The 14,591-nt window shown below is 31.9% G+C and overlaps 1 protein-coding gene across 2 annotated transcripts; it reads right to left on the bottom strand.

The window, feature by feature from the left end:
- Positions 1-714: 714 nt before the first annotated feature.
- LOC148609541 (bifunctional arginine demethylase and lysyl-hydroxylase JMJD6-A-like) lies at positions 715-11,522 on the bottom strand. Of its 2 annotated transcripts, XM_088540512.1 has the most exons (10): positions 11,328-11,522; positions 9,448-9,659; positions 8,822-8,974; positions 7,411-7,511; positions 6,670-6,765; positions 6,103-6,250; positions 4,298-4,486; positions 3,372-3,535; positions 2,833-2,849; positions 715-946 (listed from the first exon to the last, which is right to left on the bottom strand). In XM_088540512.1, the coding sequence occupies exons 1-10, from the start codon at positions 11,380-11,382 to the stop codon at positions 783-785; spliced, it is 1,299 nt and encodes a 432-aa protein (XP_088396638.1). In that variant the 5' UTR covers positions 11,383-11,522; the 3' UTR covers positions 715-782. The 2 variants fall into 2 exon arrangements, with proteins under 2 accessions (XP_088396638.1, XP_088396639.1); XM_088540513.1 differs by lacking the exon at positions 2,833-2,849.
- Positions 11,523-14,591: the final 3,069 nt, after the last annotated feature.

Here is a 14,591-nt window from a genome sequence, read left to right as displayed (position 1 = left end):
GAAAGAAAGCCTTTATTATATCTACATTATTATGGTATTTTATGGCACTATGTGTCTGCTATCAAAGCATCATTATCCCAGCTAGACATAATACTTGTGATACTACCTTTTAGGACAACCAAATTTGGTATTGTTGGTTTTATCAATTACTTGACAGTAAGTATGGGGTTCATTTGTCAATAGAAATTGTTAATAACCCTATCAGATTAATTAAAGGTAATAGTTATTTTCATTTATCTAAAGAAATACATAACTATCAAAAAATATTGTTCATATTATGCTCTGGAACATAAAAAAAATGAAGTTTCTGTTATTTTTCCTCTCAAAATCATAATTTATAGCAGTCATGAATGTGTACCTATTTTAATACAAAAGAATGTAAAAAATGTCTGAACTTCCTAAAATATACACGTAACTCTGCCTAAGGAAGGAATGAAAGATTTCTTCTGCGGTATTGTCAACACAATAGCCTACTTAGATGTAGAAATCAATTCCACAGGTGGTAACAAGTTAGTGCTCTCTGTGTTATTGGTTTGTGTTCTAATTTATTGTTTAATTATCATGAAGACATGTATTATCTCTTTTCACTTGAATTAGTCAAATAAATTGTGATGAAGTTTACATGAAAACCATGTGATAACCATATGAATTTCATGCTAATAATGTTTGTCAGTGTAAACTGGAACTTTAAAGGATAGAAAAACCAATAAAGACTTGGGTTTACAGTGAGGTTCTAATTGTGTGCATCGTCAACCATAACAATAAATACTATACAAATCAATTCAATGTTTGTTATCTTGAGTTCTTAGGTGTGCTTGAGATACTCCTCCCTGTGGTTTTGCTACCTTGGCTGCTGTCTGATGAGTAGGACCTTCTACGCCTCGGAGAATTGAGAACTGTGCCATTTGGTGTGATAGATCTGGACTTATTACTGCCAGTTCTTTTCCTAAAGGGTAGAAGAATGATAACATAAATTATTGGATACTGTTGAGACTCAACAGTGTTAAGTCAAAGAAAAGTGTGTGCATTTCAATCTGTTATCTTCATTTTGCCGTTTCAAACCATAACACATTCTTATTCTTTGCAGTATCCTGTGGGATGCAATTTGATATGATGACTGAACAGGCCTCTACATTACCTTTCTACTTAGAATTTTTCCCCAAACGGAATGCAATTTTAATTATTTATTAAAAAAGCTATTTTTTTTAAAGCTCAATCAAAAAACTAATTAAATGAATCAAATGTACATATGTATCTATATTTTAATATTTATGTTGACAAAATATATATAAAAAAAAAAAAACATGTAAATGGCACCTAGTCAAAAGTCTTAGTGCAAATGGAAGGTTAAATCATTGCAATTAAAACCCTGTTAGATTCTTCTCAATTATAAAAAAAATTATTGCAATAAGTTCAGAAATGATAGTATCTGATTATTGTTTTTATTTTAGCAGCAAAAAACAAAAACAAAACATAACAAAACAAAAAAAAATCATTATTAGATTTCATTTACAGATGTCTGACTACTAGAAGCTAATAGATTGGTGATCAGAAGAGCAGCCTCAGGTGTGAAAATTATGGGAATAAGTAAAATATGCAAAATAGTTCAATATTCAATGACCAAGTAAATTTAATATTATTTTATGCATTTGATATAACTATTAAGATTTTATTTTTTGCAAGAAAATTTATCCAGATGATTAATATAATCATATCATCAAATAATGTTTATACTTAAAAACATTCAGTAAAAATATCTCAATTTTCAGAATTTTAGAAAGAAAAAATGGAAAACCTTCTGAATACAAATTTTCTAACAAAAATTCACAAACTGCGTTAATTTGGTTGAATTACAAGATGTAATTTAGTTACAAATACTTTCAGTTTTTTTACGGAAAAGTCAGAGAAAATTATTGCAAAATAAATCTTTGTATCTGCATGGTAACTATAGTTATTTTTAAAAAGGAACTGATTTGTTCAAAACTTTATTCTGATGTTCTTGTACTATTGTCAAATACGTGAAAAAACGTGAAATGTAGAGTGTCAAGTTGGTCTAAAACAAGGATTTATTTCTCTATTTATTTTAGTAAATGTCTTTTTTTTTTTGCATGTACCGGTATGTGCTTTATAATGTCAGCTTCATTGTCTGAAGCTGACTCAGAGAATTTCCATCCATTCATAACTGATTCATAAAGTTAGGAAAAAAGATTTACAAATCCATCATTTTCCCGCCAACCTTTCAGTAGAAACAAAAGCACCTGGTACTGAAACTACGAATCAATCGTAATTTGAAATGATTAATTTATCGGTTGAATCCTTTAAATACAGATGTCAACAACAACATTTAAATCAATAAACATGTACAAAATGTATTCGCAAATTTCTTTTTTCATCACTCAGAAATTCTACGCTGTTTGCCTATGTGATGAAAAGATCCAAGATATACAATATTTTGTTTGCATGTTAGAACGTCCAGGCATGGTCGAAACCAAACTTGTTCACTCATTCAGATAATTGAACAAATGACAACTGCAGAAGTTTGATAAAATGACCCAAATGGGCTGTCAAAATTCCCTGAGCCTTGGTAATGGACACATTGATCTTCTAAAGGCAAGTCTATAATTCAGAAACTTGTTTCTGTGACCATCAAACAAAAATTGCCATAGTTTTGGTAATAGTGATGAATGGGAAGATTTGAGTATTTATTCTATTGAAGAAATTACTTTATGAACATCTTGTCCTTCTTTCTAGTTTATTAACATAAATTTAAGCAAAAATCATGCATTAATGAACTAAAAACAAAAAAATACAAAATTGTATCTGATTTATTACCAAGATCTTCACTTATACTAAATAAAATAATGAAGTTTTTAAGAGGAGTATCTTCTACAAAAACTGTTAACTACATATATACCATTGATATACAAGAACCTGTAATATTTAAAGAAAGCATTCAAATTCTATATGGAAATACGCATGTTTAAATTCATCATTTCAACAGGCTTCTTAGTTTAAAAATGCAATTCAGTCAGAAGGAAAATTACTTAATGTTGGTTTTCTAGCTCTACTATAAATACTTCAACACCTTTTTACATTACTAAAGACATTCAAAGTTAATTCCTGGCTTTTCAGATCATGTTTCATAACAATCAATGAGAAAGAGAGATGTCTTCCTTCCATTTACAATAGACATTTATTTTGTTTTTAAATTCTGAAAAAAAAAATACCATGCAGGTGTTTTTTTTATTTTATTTCCATTTCATTGATACCACTTTAAAATTGTTGAATTAGTCATCCTTACAAAAGCATGACGGAGAGCTTGGGAATCAAGAAATCATTTGCACTAGTGGCCTAAGTATGTTTGTACATACCTCTTTCGAGACTTTGATTCTATTTCATCATCAGAACTTTCACAAGTACTACATTCACTAGAACTTGAACTTGATGATCCTGAACTTGAGCTGTCAGAGTTAAACCCAGTTGGCTGATTCAGATCAACTTTGTCTGCTATTGCTGCAACTTCTGGGCGTTCTTTCTACAATATATTATCAAACAGGTTCTCCCACTTGTATTTAAAGATGAAACTATAAAAAAACTGTGAGCAATACTCACTAAATTAATAACCCCCACTCCCTTAATTGATAACAAACACCTTTTGACATCCAAATTGTGATATATTAGAATATGTTATAAAGATTGTATGAACATTTCATTAAAATTCATTCAGGGGAGTATGAGGAATGGGTACCTCTCTGTGTAATGGAAGGATGTATGAATGAGAGGCAGGACAGATAGCCCTATCCCTATATACAGCTACTTTGGGATATAATAACTCACAATGTACATCTACAATGCAAGCTTAAGGGAGCATATGTTGGTTATCTAACAGATTCTACCTTCAGTAAGATGTATTTAAAGATTAAGTAAAGGGAGAACAACTGAGTTTGTATTTGAGGAGCAAAGAAATTTTGAAATATCTTAGGTGACTATTTTATCCATTTGCTTTCAATGTGTGATTAATGCAGAATATGAACATGTACCATGGAAATTTAATACTCCACACACTCAATTAAGTTCTTATTTTATTATCAATATATGCCTCATACTGTATTTTGGGTGAGAAAACCTGTGTATATGTAACGCCAACAATAAATACCCTTATCCTATCAGTTGAATTTGATTTGTTATCCATTATCTAATTTTGAATTTCTGAATAAGAATATAAAGACATCAACTTTAAAGAAAAACAGTTTGCATGAGGTGTTTAAAGTCACAAAAAGATTAGAATTCAAAATACCTGTAAAACTTTGTACCATTTCTTTGAAAGTTTAGGACGACCACGGACTGTTTTGTGCCATACAATAGGAAAGTTTGTTACACTACTAAAGTTCTGAGTCACTGCTATAGTGTCCTCTAAATTAACAACAACATGCCACCAACCACCTGGTACAAATACTGTTTCTCCAGGTCCTTGTAGGATCTCAAGCTGAATCATAACATTTACATAGCCTTAAGTCAACAGAATTAAAAAAAAAAACAATGAGTTACAACTACATGTAGCATTCCGGTCAGTAAGTGATATGGGTGTTATGTCTCCAGCTTTCGGCCAGAGCCTCCAGATATTTCATGAAAATTCAATCAATTCCAGCTTAAGTGCCCATGTCAAAATGTGAGATTTATCCACATTGTGGAGATCTCTCCTGTCTTATTTGAATTTTCAGCTTCAAATCATAATAAATTACTTTAACTCTTGTCAAAACATGTTGGGAAAAACAAAAACTTGGCAAATCTCCTGCTTTGAGAAAATTTTGAGAGGGAGACATCCTGCTTTAGAATTTTTGAAGATTATCATTTATGGTGAGTGATCTTTTTTTTGGGTGATTTTTAGGAATGTTTAATTAAGTACAGGTCTGCCTAAAAACCAGACAGAGGCTTATAATGGGTGATTCATGCATTTTTTAAATTCCAAATATATTGCAAATCCTTCTGTTGGCCAAATAAAATTTTATTAGAAAAATATAAAGGCAAATAAAAGTAGTCCACTGGAGATATTAAAACTTAAAATTAGCTAATGTTCTACTACAGAAAAAGTATGGGAAAATTTCCCAACAGAAGTTTTATACTATAACCAGTCAAAAAATATTTCATATTAAGTAGCTGATCCATGGACATGAACATAAGAAGAGCTGTTTTTAGGACCTGACAAATGTATTTATACAGTTTCATTGATTATCTTAAAATATGATGAATCACCCCTGCCAAGTTTTTTAGCAGAACCATACTTTCTTAATGTGTCATTTTTTTGTTATTACAAGAGAATACATGTATATGATTTATATGAATGGCAGATTCCAAACTATAAGTGACATCAGAAAATATACCATTTACCAGTATGTCACAATATCAAATTATTCTGTGATTGATTTCACACAAAGGTATACAGTGAAAATTTTTTGCAAATGGTGACATCATAATAGAAAATAGCATTGTGACCTCATAACCTACAAACTTACTTTAAATTTTACTTATGTGTCATTTTGTGAAATCAACCACTGATACTGTGGCAATGCAATATTCCAAAGTGAAAAAAAAAATCATATGTGAAATATCAAAATCTATTACTATCACCATTATCAATTTAATACACATGTAATAATTTCCCTTTAAAAGCAAAGGATCTTTAATATCACCTGAAAGTCATCAAATGGTATATAACAACCCCTTTAGATTGTAAGTCCACAATTTTAAATCTCATAGATGCCTCTTTTTTCTGTCTACCCAGTCCATGCTTCCAGTTTTTAGTGGAGTCCATGTTGCTTGTTTTTATTTTCCTCTGTCTCTCTGTGGTTATCATTTATCATGTTCTTTGTTGTGCAAGTCAATTTTCTTCATCTAATTGTTATCCCCTGGATTACGTTCTTTGGATAACTGTTCCCTTTATTTCCTTTTGTTAGTCTGAGTCATAAGATTATTGGCAAAACTTTATGTGGACTACAGCACCGTAGAAAGACTTGATATTAGTTTTAGTCTGGCAGATTGAAAGGTTTTGGTGCAGAATGTATTATTTCTTTCTATAAAATTATTGAAAACAGTTTAACTTACAGGTGCATATTCTTTAGGCCATGATGGTGATTTAATTTTTGGGAAGATATAAGTGAACCATGATACAGCTTCATCTCTCTGTTTACCACCCTCCTCTCGCTTGGCCTTTAACAAGTATTTGGGTGTATTTGTAGGGAGTAAGCACCATCTGAAACGTAAAATAAAACAAAAAACATTCATATGTTATAGAAAGAGCTGATAGACTGATTACTGTTTAACAACAATCACTAGCAGATATTTCATGTATTTCAGGGTGAGAACAATCTATCAATAGAAAGAACAGTGCATTCTCAAATTATAAATAAATGACAAAAAAATACATGTGAATTTTTAAATAATGGTGCTTAAATTTCTTTGAAAGATTAATTTACCTAATATTTTATATTTTCCATGTTTTTTCACAGATGTCATGGGAGAAATGGATTCATCTTCAGCTTGTTCTTGAATTAAATTATTTCTCCATTGTAAAAATAATGTGTATCACTCATTACTGATGAAGAATATAATTTTATGCTTGTCGGACTTTTTTATCCCAATATAGATTTACATTTTTTTTTATTACACTACCTTTTGTAACCTTTGACTAGAGCATTCCATGCACTGGTTCCTAAGGGATCAATGTGAATTCCAGTTCCAGATCTCCCAGGACCCATCACAAACCATCTACAAGCAACATTCATTTATATCATATATGTAGATTAAAAAATATTTTTTTTGTTTATGCATTATAAGTGTCTGTTTAAACCTTATATCGTCTCCCCTATATCGCACTTCTAGACCTATATCACTCCCCTAGACCTGTATATCATATCTTATATTGCACCCCTTCACAGATCATACTTAAAGTATAGTAAAAATAAATGATATAATGAACATGACATGTTAAAATCTGTATCAAATGCTGTATCAACGCTCCAACTATATCACCCTGCAGGCCAGTGGCCCTTGGGATGATATAAGAGTCTCGGGTTGATACAGCATTTGACATGTAATATTCAGTTCATATATATTGGTTGTGACATCAGTGATATAACAACACAATGGTGCTTTATCAATAAAGTTAAAAGTAATTTCAGTACAAATAGCTCCATCCCTCAAAGCCTAAAATTATATTAATTACCCAATAAAAGTGCACTTTTGTGGTCTTCCTAAAAACTCAGTCTTTAAATGAGCAAATCACAATCATACATTTGAAGCATCACTAATTTTATAAGTTCAAGATTAATTTACTGACCAAAATGCTACAAATCTTGAAAGGAAACATTTGTCTGTTGTATACTTCCCTATTTATTTACAGGACTTTCTCACCTATATGGGGGTCTCCTGTCTTCTCCTGAGTACCTAAACAGGTCATCACGAAAATATTTGGGTACTGAGTAATCATCTAACAACCTTTTTCTTTTAGGGTGCTGAAAAGCAAGAGGTATAATGTTTATGTGGTTATAGCATATCATGATATGTTTAGTAAAAAGTGAAGATTTTCTACATGTATAATAGACTGAACATCTTGGTTCCAAAACAGCTACTTCAGACCACAAAGAAATCCACTACACCAAAAAATAGACATAAAGTGATTGACAATGACATGAATAGGCATTGAAGCATTTGATAAATAGAATATGATATGATACATGCAATAACACCTCTAAACCCATATATAGCCTTGAGCAAGCTCTTGGGTAAATAGGAGTGTCTTTGGGTTGTTATGGTATGTGAAATGAAAGAAAAACTCATATGATATACTATACGATCTACTTCTATATTGTTCATGTTTAATAGCCATAATACAGTGAAAACTGAATAAACTGAATTTGATATGGAAGTGAACAACATTTTTATTTCTGATCTGCAACTGTTTGGAACCAGATAAGTTCACAATGTATCGAGTTAAACCAACATTTGACTCGGGAACAAGACTAATGTACATGTATTTTTTTTGTATTTTAACCTCACCATCACATTTAAACAAGTCATCAAAAATTTTCTACTCAAATCATCAATAACGATTTGCATGACCATATGTGTACTGATTAAAGAACTTTTTCTAACAAGATACAAGATATTTATTTAAACCGATGGAACTTAGCTTTGACAGTTCAACTACCATATTAAAGCAGACATTGAATATGGTATCAGTTAGAAACACCACTTGGGGAAGAGACATTGAATATGTTTCCAGTTAGAAACACCACTTGGGGAAGGGGCATTGAATATGGTTCCAGTTAGAAACACCACTTGGGGAAGGGACATTGAATATGGTTCCAGTTAGAAACACCACTTGGGGAAGGGACATTGAATATGGTTCCAGTTAGAAACACCACTTGAGGAAGGGACATTGAATATGGTTCCAGTTAGAAACACCACTTGAGGAAGGGACATTGAATATGGTTCCAGTTAGAAACACCACTTGGGGAAGGGACACTGAATATGGTTCCAGTGAGAAACACCACTTGGGGAAGGGACATTGAATATGGTTCCAGTTAGAAACACCACTTGGGGAAGGGACATTGAATATGGTTTCAGTTAGAAACACCACTTGGGGAAGGGACATTAATATGATTTCAGTTAAAAACACCACTTGGGGAGGGGACATTGACAAAGATAAAAGAATCTCATTTATAAATTAATATACACTAAGTTAAAAAGGATACAAAGGATTTTAAATTGAAAGTTCATCTCTGCCAGTTTAATAATAATAAAAAAAAAAACAGGAATATACCTCTCCATAGCCACTATCAAATATATAAAGTGGACTATCATCTGTATTTTCTACCATATACTCTGTGAAATATTTCATCTTCAGCTTGACTGAATATCCATCATCATCCTCACCACACTTAAACTTCTGGTTCCTGTATTTCTTGGCCAGTCTCTAGAAAAAAAATTATATATATATATATACTTTACTTAGCACTTTATGTTAAATTAAAATTAACCAGTAGGTGCTGTTTAAAACAATAAACTCACAATACAATCCAATATAGTCCTCAACATGATACACACTGATGGTTAGCATTCCATTTAGTAAAATATCTGAAGATGACGACTTCTTGGCATTCAACCTGAGTATAATTTTGTCTTAGACAATAGTGTACTGATAGGATGATTAAGATGATGGTAAGAGTGAATAACCAAAGTATGATCACGAGTCCCAATAAACCCTAGATTTAAGAGTGCAGAACTTGTTACCCTCGCAAATTAAATCTTTTAAATCTTTAGCATTCTTGTCACAAATTATCATATTTTGGTTATTCCAACTGATAATTACCAATATAAGATTTTCGTAACATTAAATGCATGTAAAACTAAATCTACGTAACTTACATTGACATCATAATTACTTACATTAACAGACCATTTTTTCCTGGCTGGCCAGTCAAGTTGATCATTAACAATAACACAAGGCGTGTAGGTTTTTTCATACTTCTCTCTGAACTCTTCTACAGAGACAAATCTGGAGTCAACTCTATCTACATTATCATTAACTGTATGAAGTCCACAATCAAATGTTTTGGCGTAGTTAAATTTATCCCATCCATTTATCTCTGTTGATAACTCTACAATTAACAAAACAAAACCAAACATACAATGGCTTATTTATCCTATGGAATTCTTATCTGTACAAGTTACTGTCAAATAAGATCACAAAATAGATAGACAGAAAATGAGATAGATGTCTATCATAAAACTTATGGATCATGTTTTTGAAGAAATATATTTCAACAAATTCCATTTGCTTTTTATTTAAATAAAATGGTCAGGTGGATGCTTGATGCAAAATAAAAAAAAACTGAATTCACTCTGAAATTGACCTTGATCAAAATTTAAAATAACAATGGAAAAGACCCACATGTAATTAGTCCAAATAATTATGCCGTTCCTAGGCTAACTTTTAATTTACTTGGTGGTCTCTTGAGGCATAAATACTAGATTAAAATAAAGAGCTGCTCTGTGCACAGCATGATACAACCACAGTGGTAGAACCCTGAACAGTTGAGGCAATATTAATTTTTGACACACTTTAAATTTTTTTTCAAAATTGAATTGAAAATAAATAAGTGGATATTTTGGAGTGTAGCAACTTTGACCCATTATAACTCAAGAACAGTAATACATATCTGAAATATAATCAAAAGTGCAGGATGGGATGTCAGAAGTGATCCAATTAAAAAAAATATTCAAAATTAGTCCAAAAATAAAAGACTGTGTGGGGTGTGGTTACTTTGACCCCTTATAACTCAAAAACCTTTATAGTTACTGAAATCTGATTTCAAATAGCCCAAATATAATTTCATTAATTGGTTTAGGCTCAAACATAATATAACCTTACGAATGACATAGCCTCAGCCTGACCAGTGCTCCGTAATTTTTCCTAATGTTTTTGCAGATTTAAAATATTTTCAATTTACTCAACTATGAACATTTTGTTAAATTAAAGTAGACAATAACACCATCAATCTTAATGAAAAGGAAGACTCTGAAAGGTGTTACATCATCAACGGGCAAACTTGTTTACAACCATAGAAAATTCCCGAATTGAGGCATCACTTAACCAGTGTTTGATAATTAAAATAAACTTTGAAGACAGTAACATCAAAAACTTTACATAGTTTTTGACATTTATAATATTCATTTTGCTGATAATAAATACATATAAGTAGTGTACTAAAGAGCTGAATTATGCACATTTGAAGTAATTGAAATTTTTGGACAACTGAACCAAATTAATTTTTTTTTAACAAAGCAATGGCATCTACCAGGGTCTGACTGCTTTTACTGTATAAATTTTGAGATATATGTATGACTTGTATACAGTTTGTGGAATAAGGAAGAAAGATGGGCTGTATACGTGTGGTTGAGCACTTTCTCCTTCAAAAGAACTACTTTTCACAGTTACTATTACTGTAAATACATGTATGTTCCTGTAAATCACAGGTCTATGTTTGAAGTAGACAGATCAACATTTACAAATGTAGTGACTAGTGGGACAGTACATTGTAGTTCTAATTGCTACAAGCAGAGAAAGAAAAAGAATTGAAAATGAAATTATCCCCCTTGACTTTTAACTTCACACAATTGTAAATTGTAAACTATACTTAGTGATTATAGAGTACTGGATAGTTTAATATGCTTAAACATCAAGTTTTTGAAGGTGGCAAAATAGAGAACAACACAGTAACCCATAAATAAGCGAAAACGTGACTAGAATCAACTTCGCAGCTTACCGGGTCTTGCCTTCGATTTAGCCTCTTTTATTCGCTTTCTAGCGCGGTGGTCCATGCACTCCTTATATGTGATCTACTAAAGACCCGTTTTCAGTGCTGGAAATGACAGAAGTTTCTTAAAGGCCTTGTTCGTTGATCAAAACAAAAGTGTAAAAAAAAAGTTTCTTCACAGTAGGTCAATACAAAGTTATAAACCGGCAAAACGAAGTTTTAATTATGTCTGTTTTGAAATTATTTTAATAGATTCTTCAACAAAAAATATTTTATTTAAAAGCGAAATCGCTTAGGATTTAAAGAAAATGATATCAGCTTATCTTACATTTTCATTTATTACATAATAAAGTATAAATTCGTTTCCTCATTTTTTATCTAAATGATTCTAATAGCGGGAATCGAACTAGACTGAGAATTCCGTAAAATGAACAATGGGAAATTTTGGATACGTCTGTATTTATATAATGTCATAAATCAAGTGTTTTTCGTTTGAATGAAATAGTGCAACTTGCAAATTTCAAATTGAACATCCATCTGCTCATACACTGAAGTAATGTCATACAGTTAAAACCTGAAAAGAGTATTTACAAAATTACCGAACTGATAAAATCTAGGCAGTAGTCGAAAGCAAGGAGTTAATTATACATTTAATTCCTTGTCAAAAGGAATAGTCTAAAAAGGAGAGTCCGTATGAAAAATAGCAATGTCAGGGTAAAAACTGGAAAGTTGAAAACATTGCAATTGTCCTGACTTGGAACAGGCATTTCAAAATGAAAGGTGGGTTAAGGGTGCACTATACAGTTACATTAAGGCGCACTGTTTCGCACACCAAGTTACCCCGGTCAAATTTTGTAAAACTTAAAATTAAAAGTTAAAATTTGGTGAATATATTGATTAAATGTAGATAAGCATTTATACATGGACAGATGTAATATTTGTTATGGTAAACAGGTGTAAATTAAATGAAAAATGGTATCCGGAATGTTTCGGTCCCCTGCCGTATTAGGTTTTCTCCTCAGCATCAGATGGCTGATTTTCAAAATACCTTATTTCGCACGAACTTTTGGGACTAAAAGTGTGAGGGAATGAATTGAAAAGGGTCTTATTTTTTCTTATTTTTTACGGTCTTATTATTTTTACCTTTTTCCGCCTACTCCATGCATGCTTTCATTCTGTGGTAGTGTCTAAGTGCCTGATATTTTATAAAACATAGTATTTGGCTGTTAGTTTTGGAAAGGCACCCCTGATTTGTACTTAAACTCAGTAATATTTTTTCAGTATGTTACCATGGCTACTGGATTTTATAAGGATAATCACTAAATTACTTATAAGACTTGAACCTCCACACACCAAGGACTTAGAAAATATGCACTTTTTTATGACAAAACACTAGAAAATTCTGTGTGGACTGTCTCAAAATAGCTTTTTTTCAACAAAATGAGACCAAATTTTCAGAAATGACCTAACTGTATTGTACTACCTAAGCCAGGTTTTACAGAGCGCTAAAACTCCTGCTTCCGTCACGATTCATTATTTCCGTTATATTTCAACACAAATGGCAGCATAAATTGCCATCGGTCAAAATCGGTTAAACCAGTAGTCAAAATAGTACAGAAGATATATGCAATAAATTAAATGAAAATAAAAATGAAATAAATACAATAGAAATCATGTAAATCCTAGCCACGAGTCTCAAAAAGTATTAATGATAATATACAAGTTTAAAACTACAGAAAACTAATTTGTAGACAGTATGAAAATCCATAATCTATAATCTGTTTGTCAGAAACAAAATATTTTTCAATAAGACATGGATATCGGAAATAAAAAAAAATTTAGGCAGCGTTTGAAATCTAGACTCATTTTCTTGTATTCTGGTCCAATAGCCTGTCTATCAAGCAACGGTGGCTTTTTAAGAAGTCAGAATAGTCGCTACTAGCTCTGGCATACCTTAACAAAAGAGAAATATAAACACCATATGTAGGGCAAACTGGTATATTACTGCAGAAGAAAGGGAAATTAATAATATAAAAATCAAAATCGTCTCATTCGGTATATACGTTTGTACTGAGATGACAATTGTCAAATTAGAGGTGGGAGTCTCAAGTTCATATCTGCAAATAGTCTCGAAGCTTAGAACAAATATTTGTCTTTTTTTATGTTTTATTTGTTGCGTCTTGATATCGAACAGTAGGGGAAAAATCATGCGTCCTACACCCTATTCCATATTTTTTGCATATTTGGGGGGAGGGGGCATATCTATCAGGTTTTATTTTGCCATTTTGTACTTCACTGGCATTTAGTGCACTTCTGGGGCATATCAATTCACTTTAAACCCATTGGTCAGCTTCAGCTACATCTAACTGATAAGATTATCTTTCCTGTTCACCAAACTCGTCTTTCAACAAACAGCATGGCTTGTTGTCAAAATTCGGGATCTTTGCCATGTGTGGTGGACATGTTTTTCCACAGGTATGGCCAGTGTCCAAAACTGAATTTAAAAAAATCAACATAAATGAGCATGAGGTCATCTTGCTGTAATGGGCTTTCATTTAACTGTTTAAAAGAGTAATCAAGATTCTAGCGGAAATCAAAAGAATGTAACCCAGGGACGAAGACCAGACAAGGAAAACAGACAAAACACAACAGAACATAACATAACCAGAGTAATACACACAAAGTAACAAAAGTAAATGATCAACTCGACTCCAATTAAAATTGGGAGCATGGACCAGGTGCACCGACGTCGCTTTTGAGGATTTTGCAAAGAACGTGACTTATCTAGAGAGCACAAATGTGGGAGAGTTGTATTGTGGGCGTGCTCATTAGGGTTATTTAATACATATTTTTGTATGAATTTGTTTCTAAGTGCTCTGGTATCCAGAAAAGTGAGTTGAAAGCCTGGTTTGACAACGTGGACGGTTTGAAAACATATTAGAGGAGAAAAAATCCAGCCCATTACAGAGAACATCAATCTTTTTAATGTCTAAAAAGAGCTAGATACTAATTAACATAGTTTTTATCTTTAAAGTCAGTATGAAACTGACGAAAGACTTATTGCTGTGTTCATTAAGCACAATTCGTAAAAGGTCAATCAATAGCAGATACTAGTTGTTATATGTGAGCTTTTTTGTACACGGTTTACCCCTGTAATGTATGAAATTCTACTAACTAGGTTGTGACAAATAAAATTTTTTTCTCTGTTTAAGTTTTTGTATAATATATGCCTTAGCCTGGGCGACCCCTGGGAGTGGTAATTGATCAAAGTGG

Source organism: Perna viridis, chromosome 8 (assembly GCF_037379345.1).
Source record: "Perna viridis isolate PV_CMFRI_1.1 ecotype Kerala chromosome 8, ASM3737934v1, whole genome shotgun sequence".
In the NCBI taxonomy this organism is placed as follows: Eukaryota; Metazoa; Mollusca; class Bivalvia; order Mytilida; family Mytilidae; genus Perna; species Perna viridis.
This window is presented reverse-complemented; position numbering and strand designations above follow the sequence as displayed.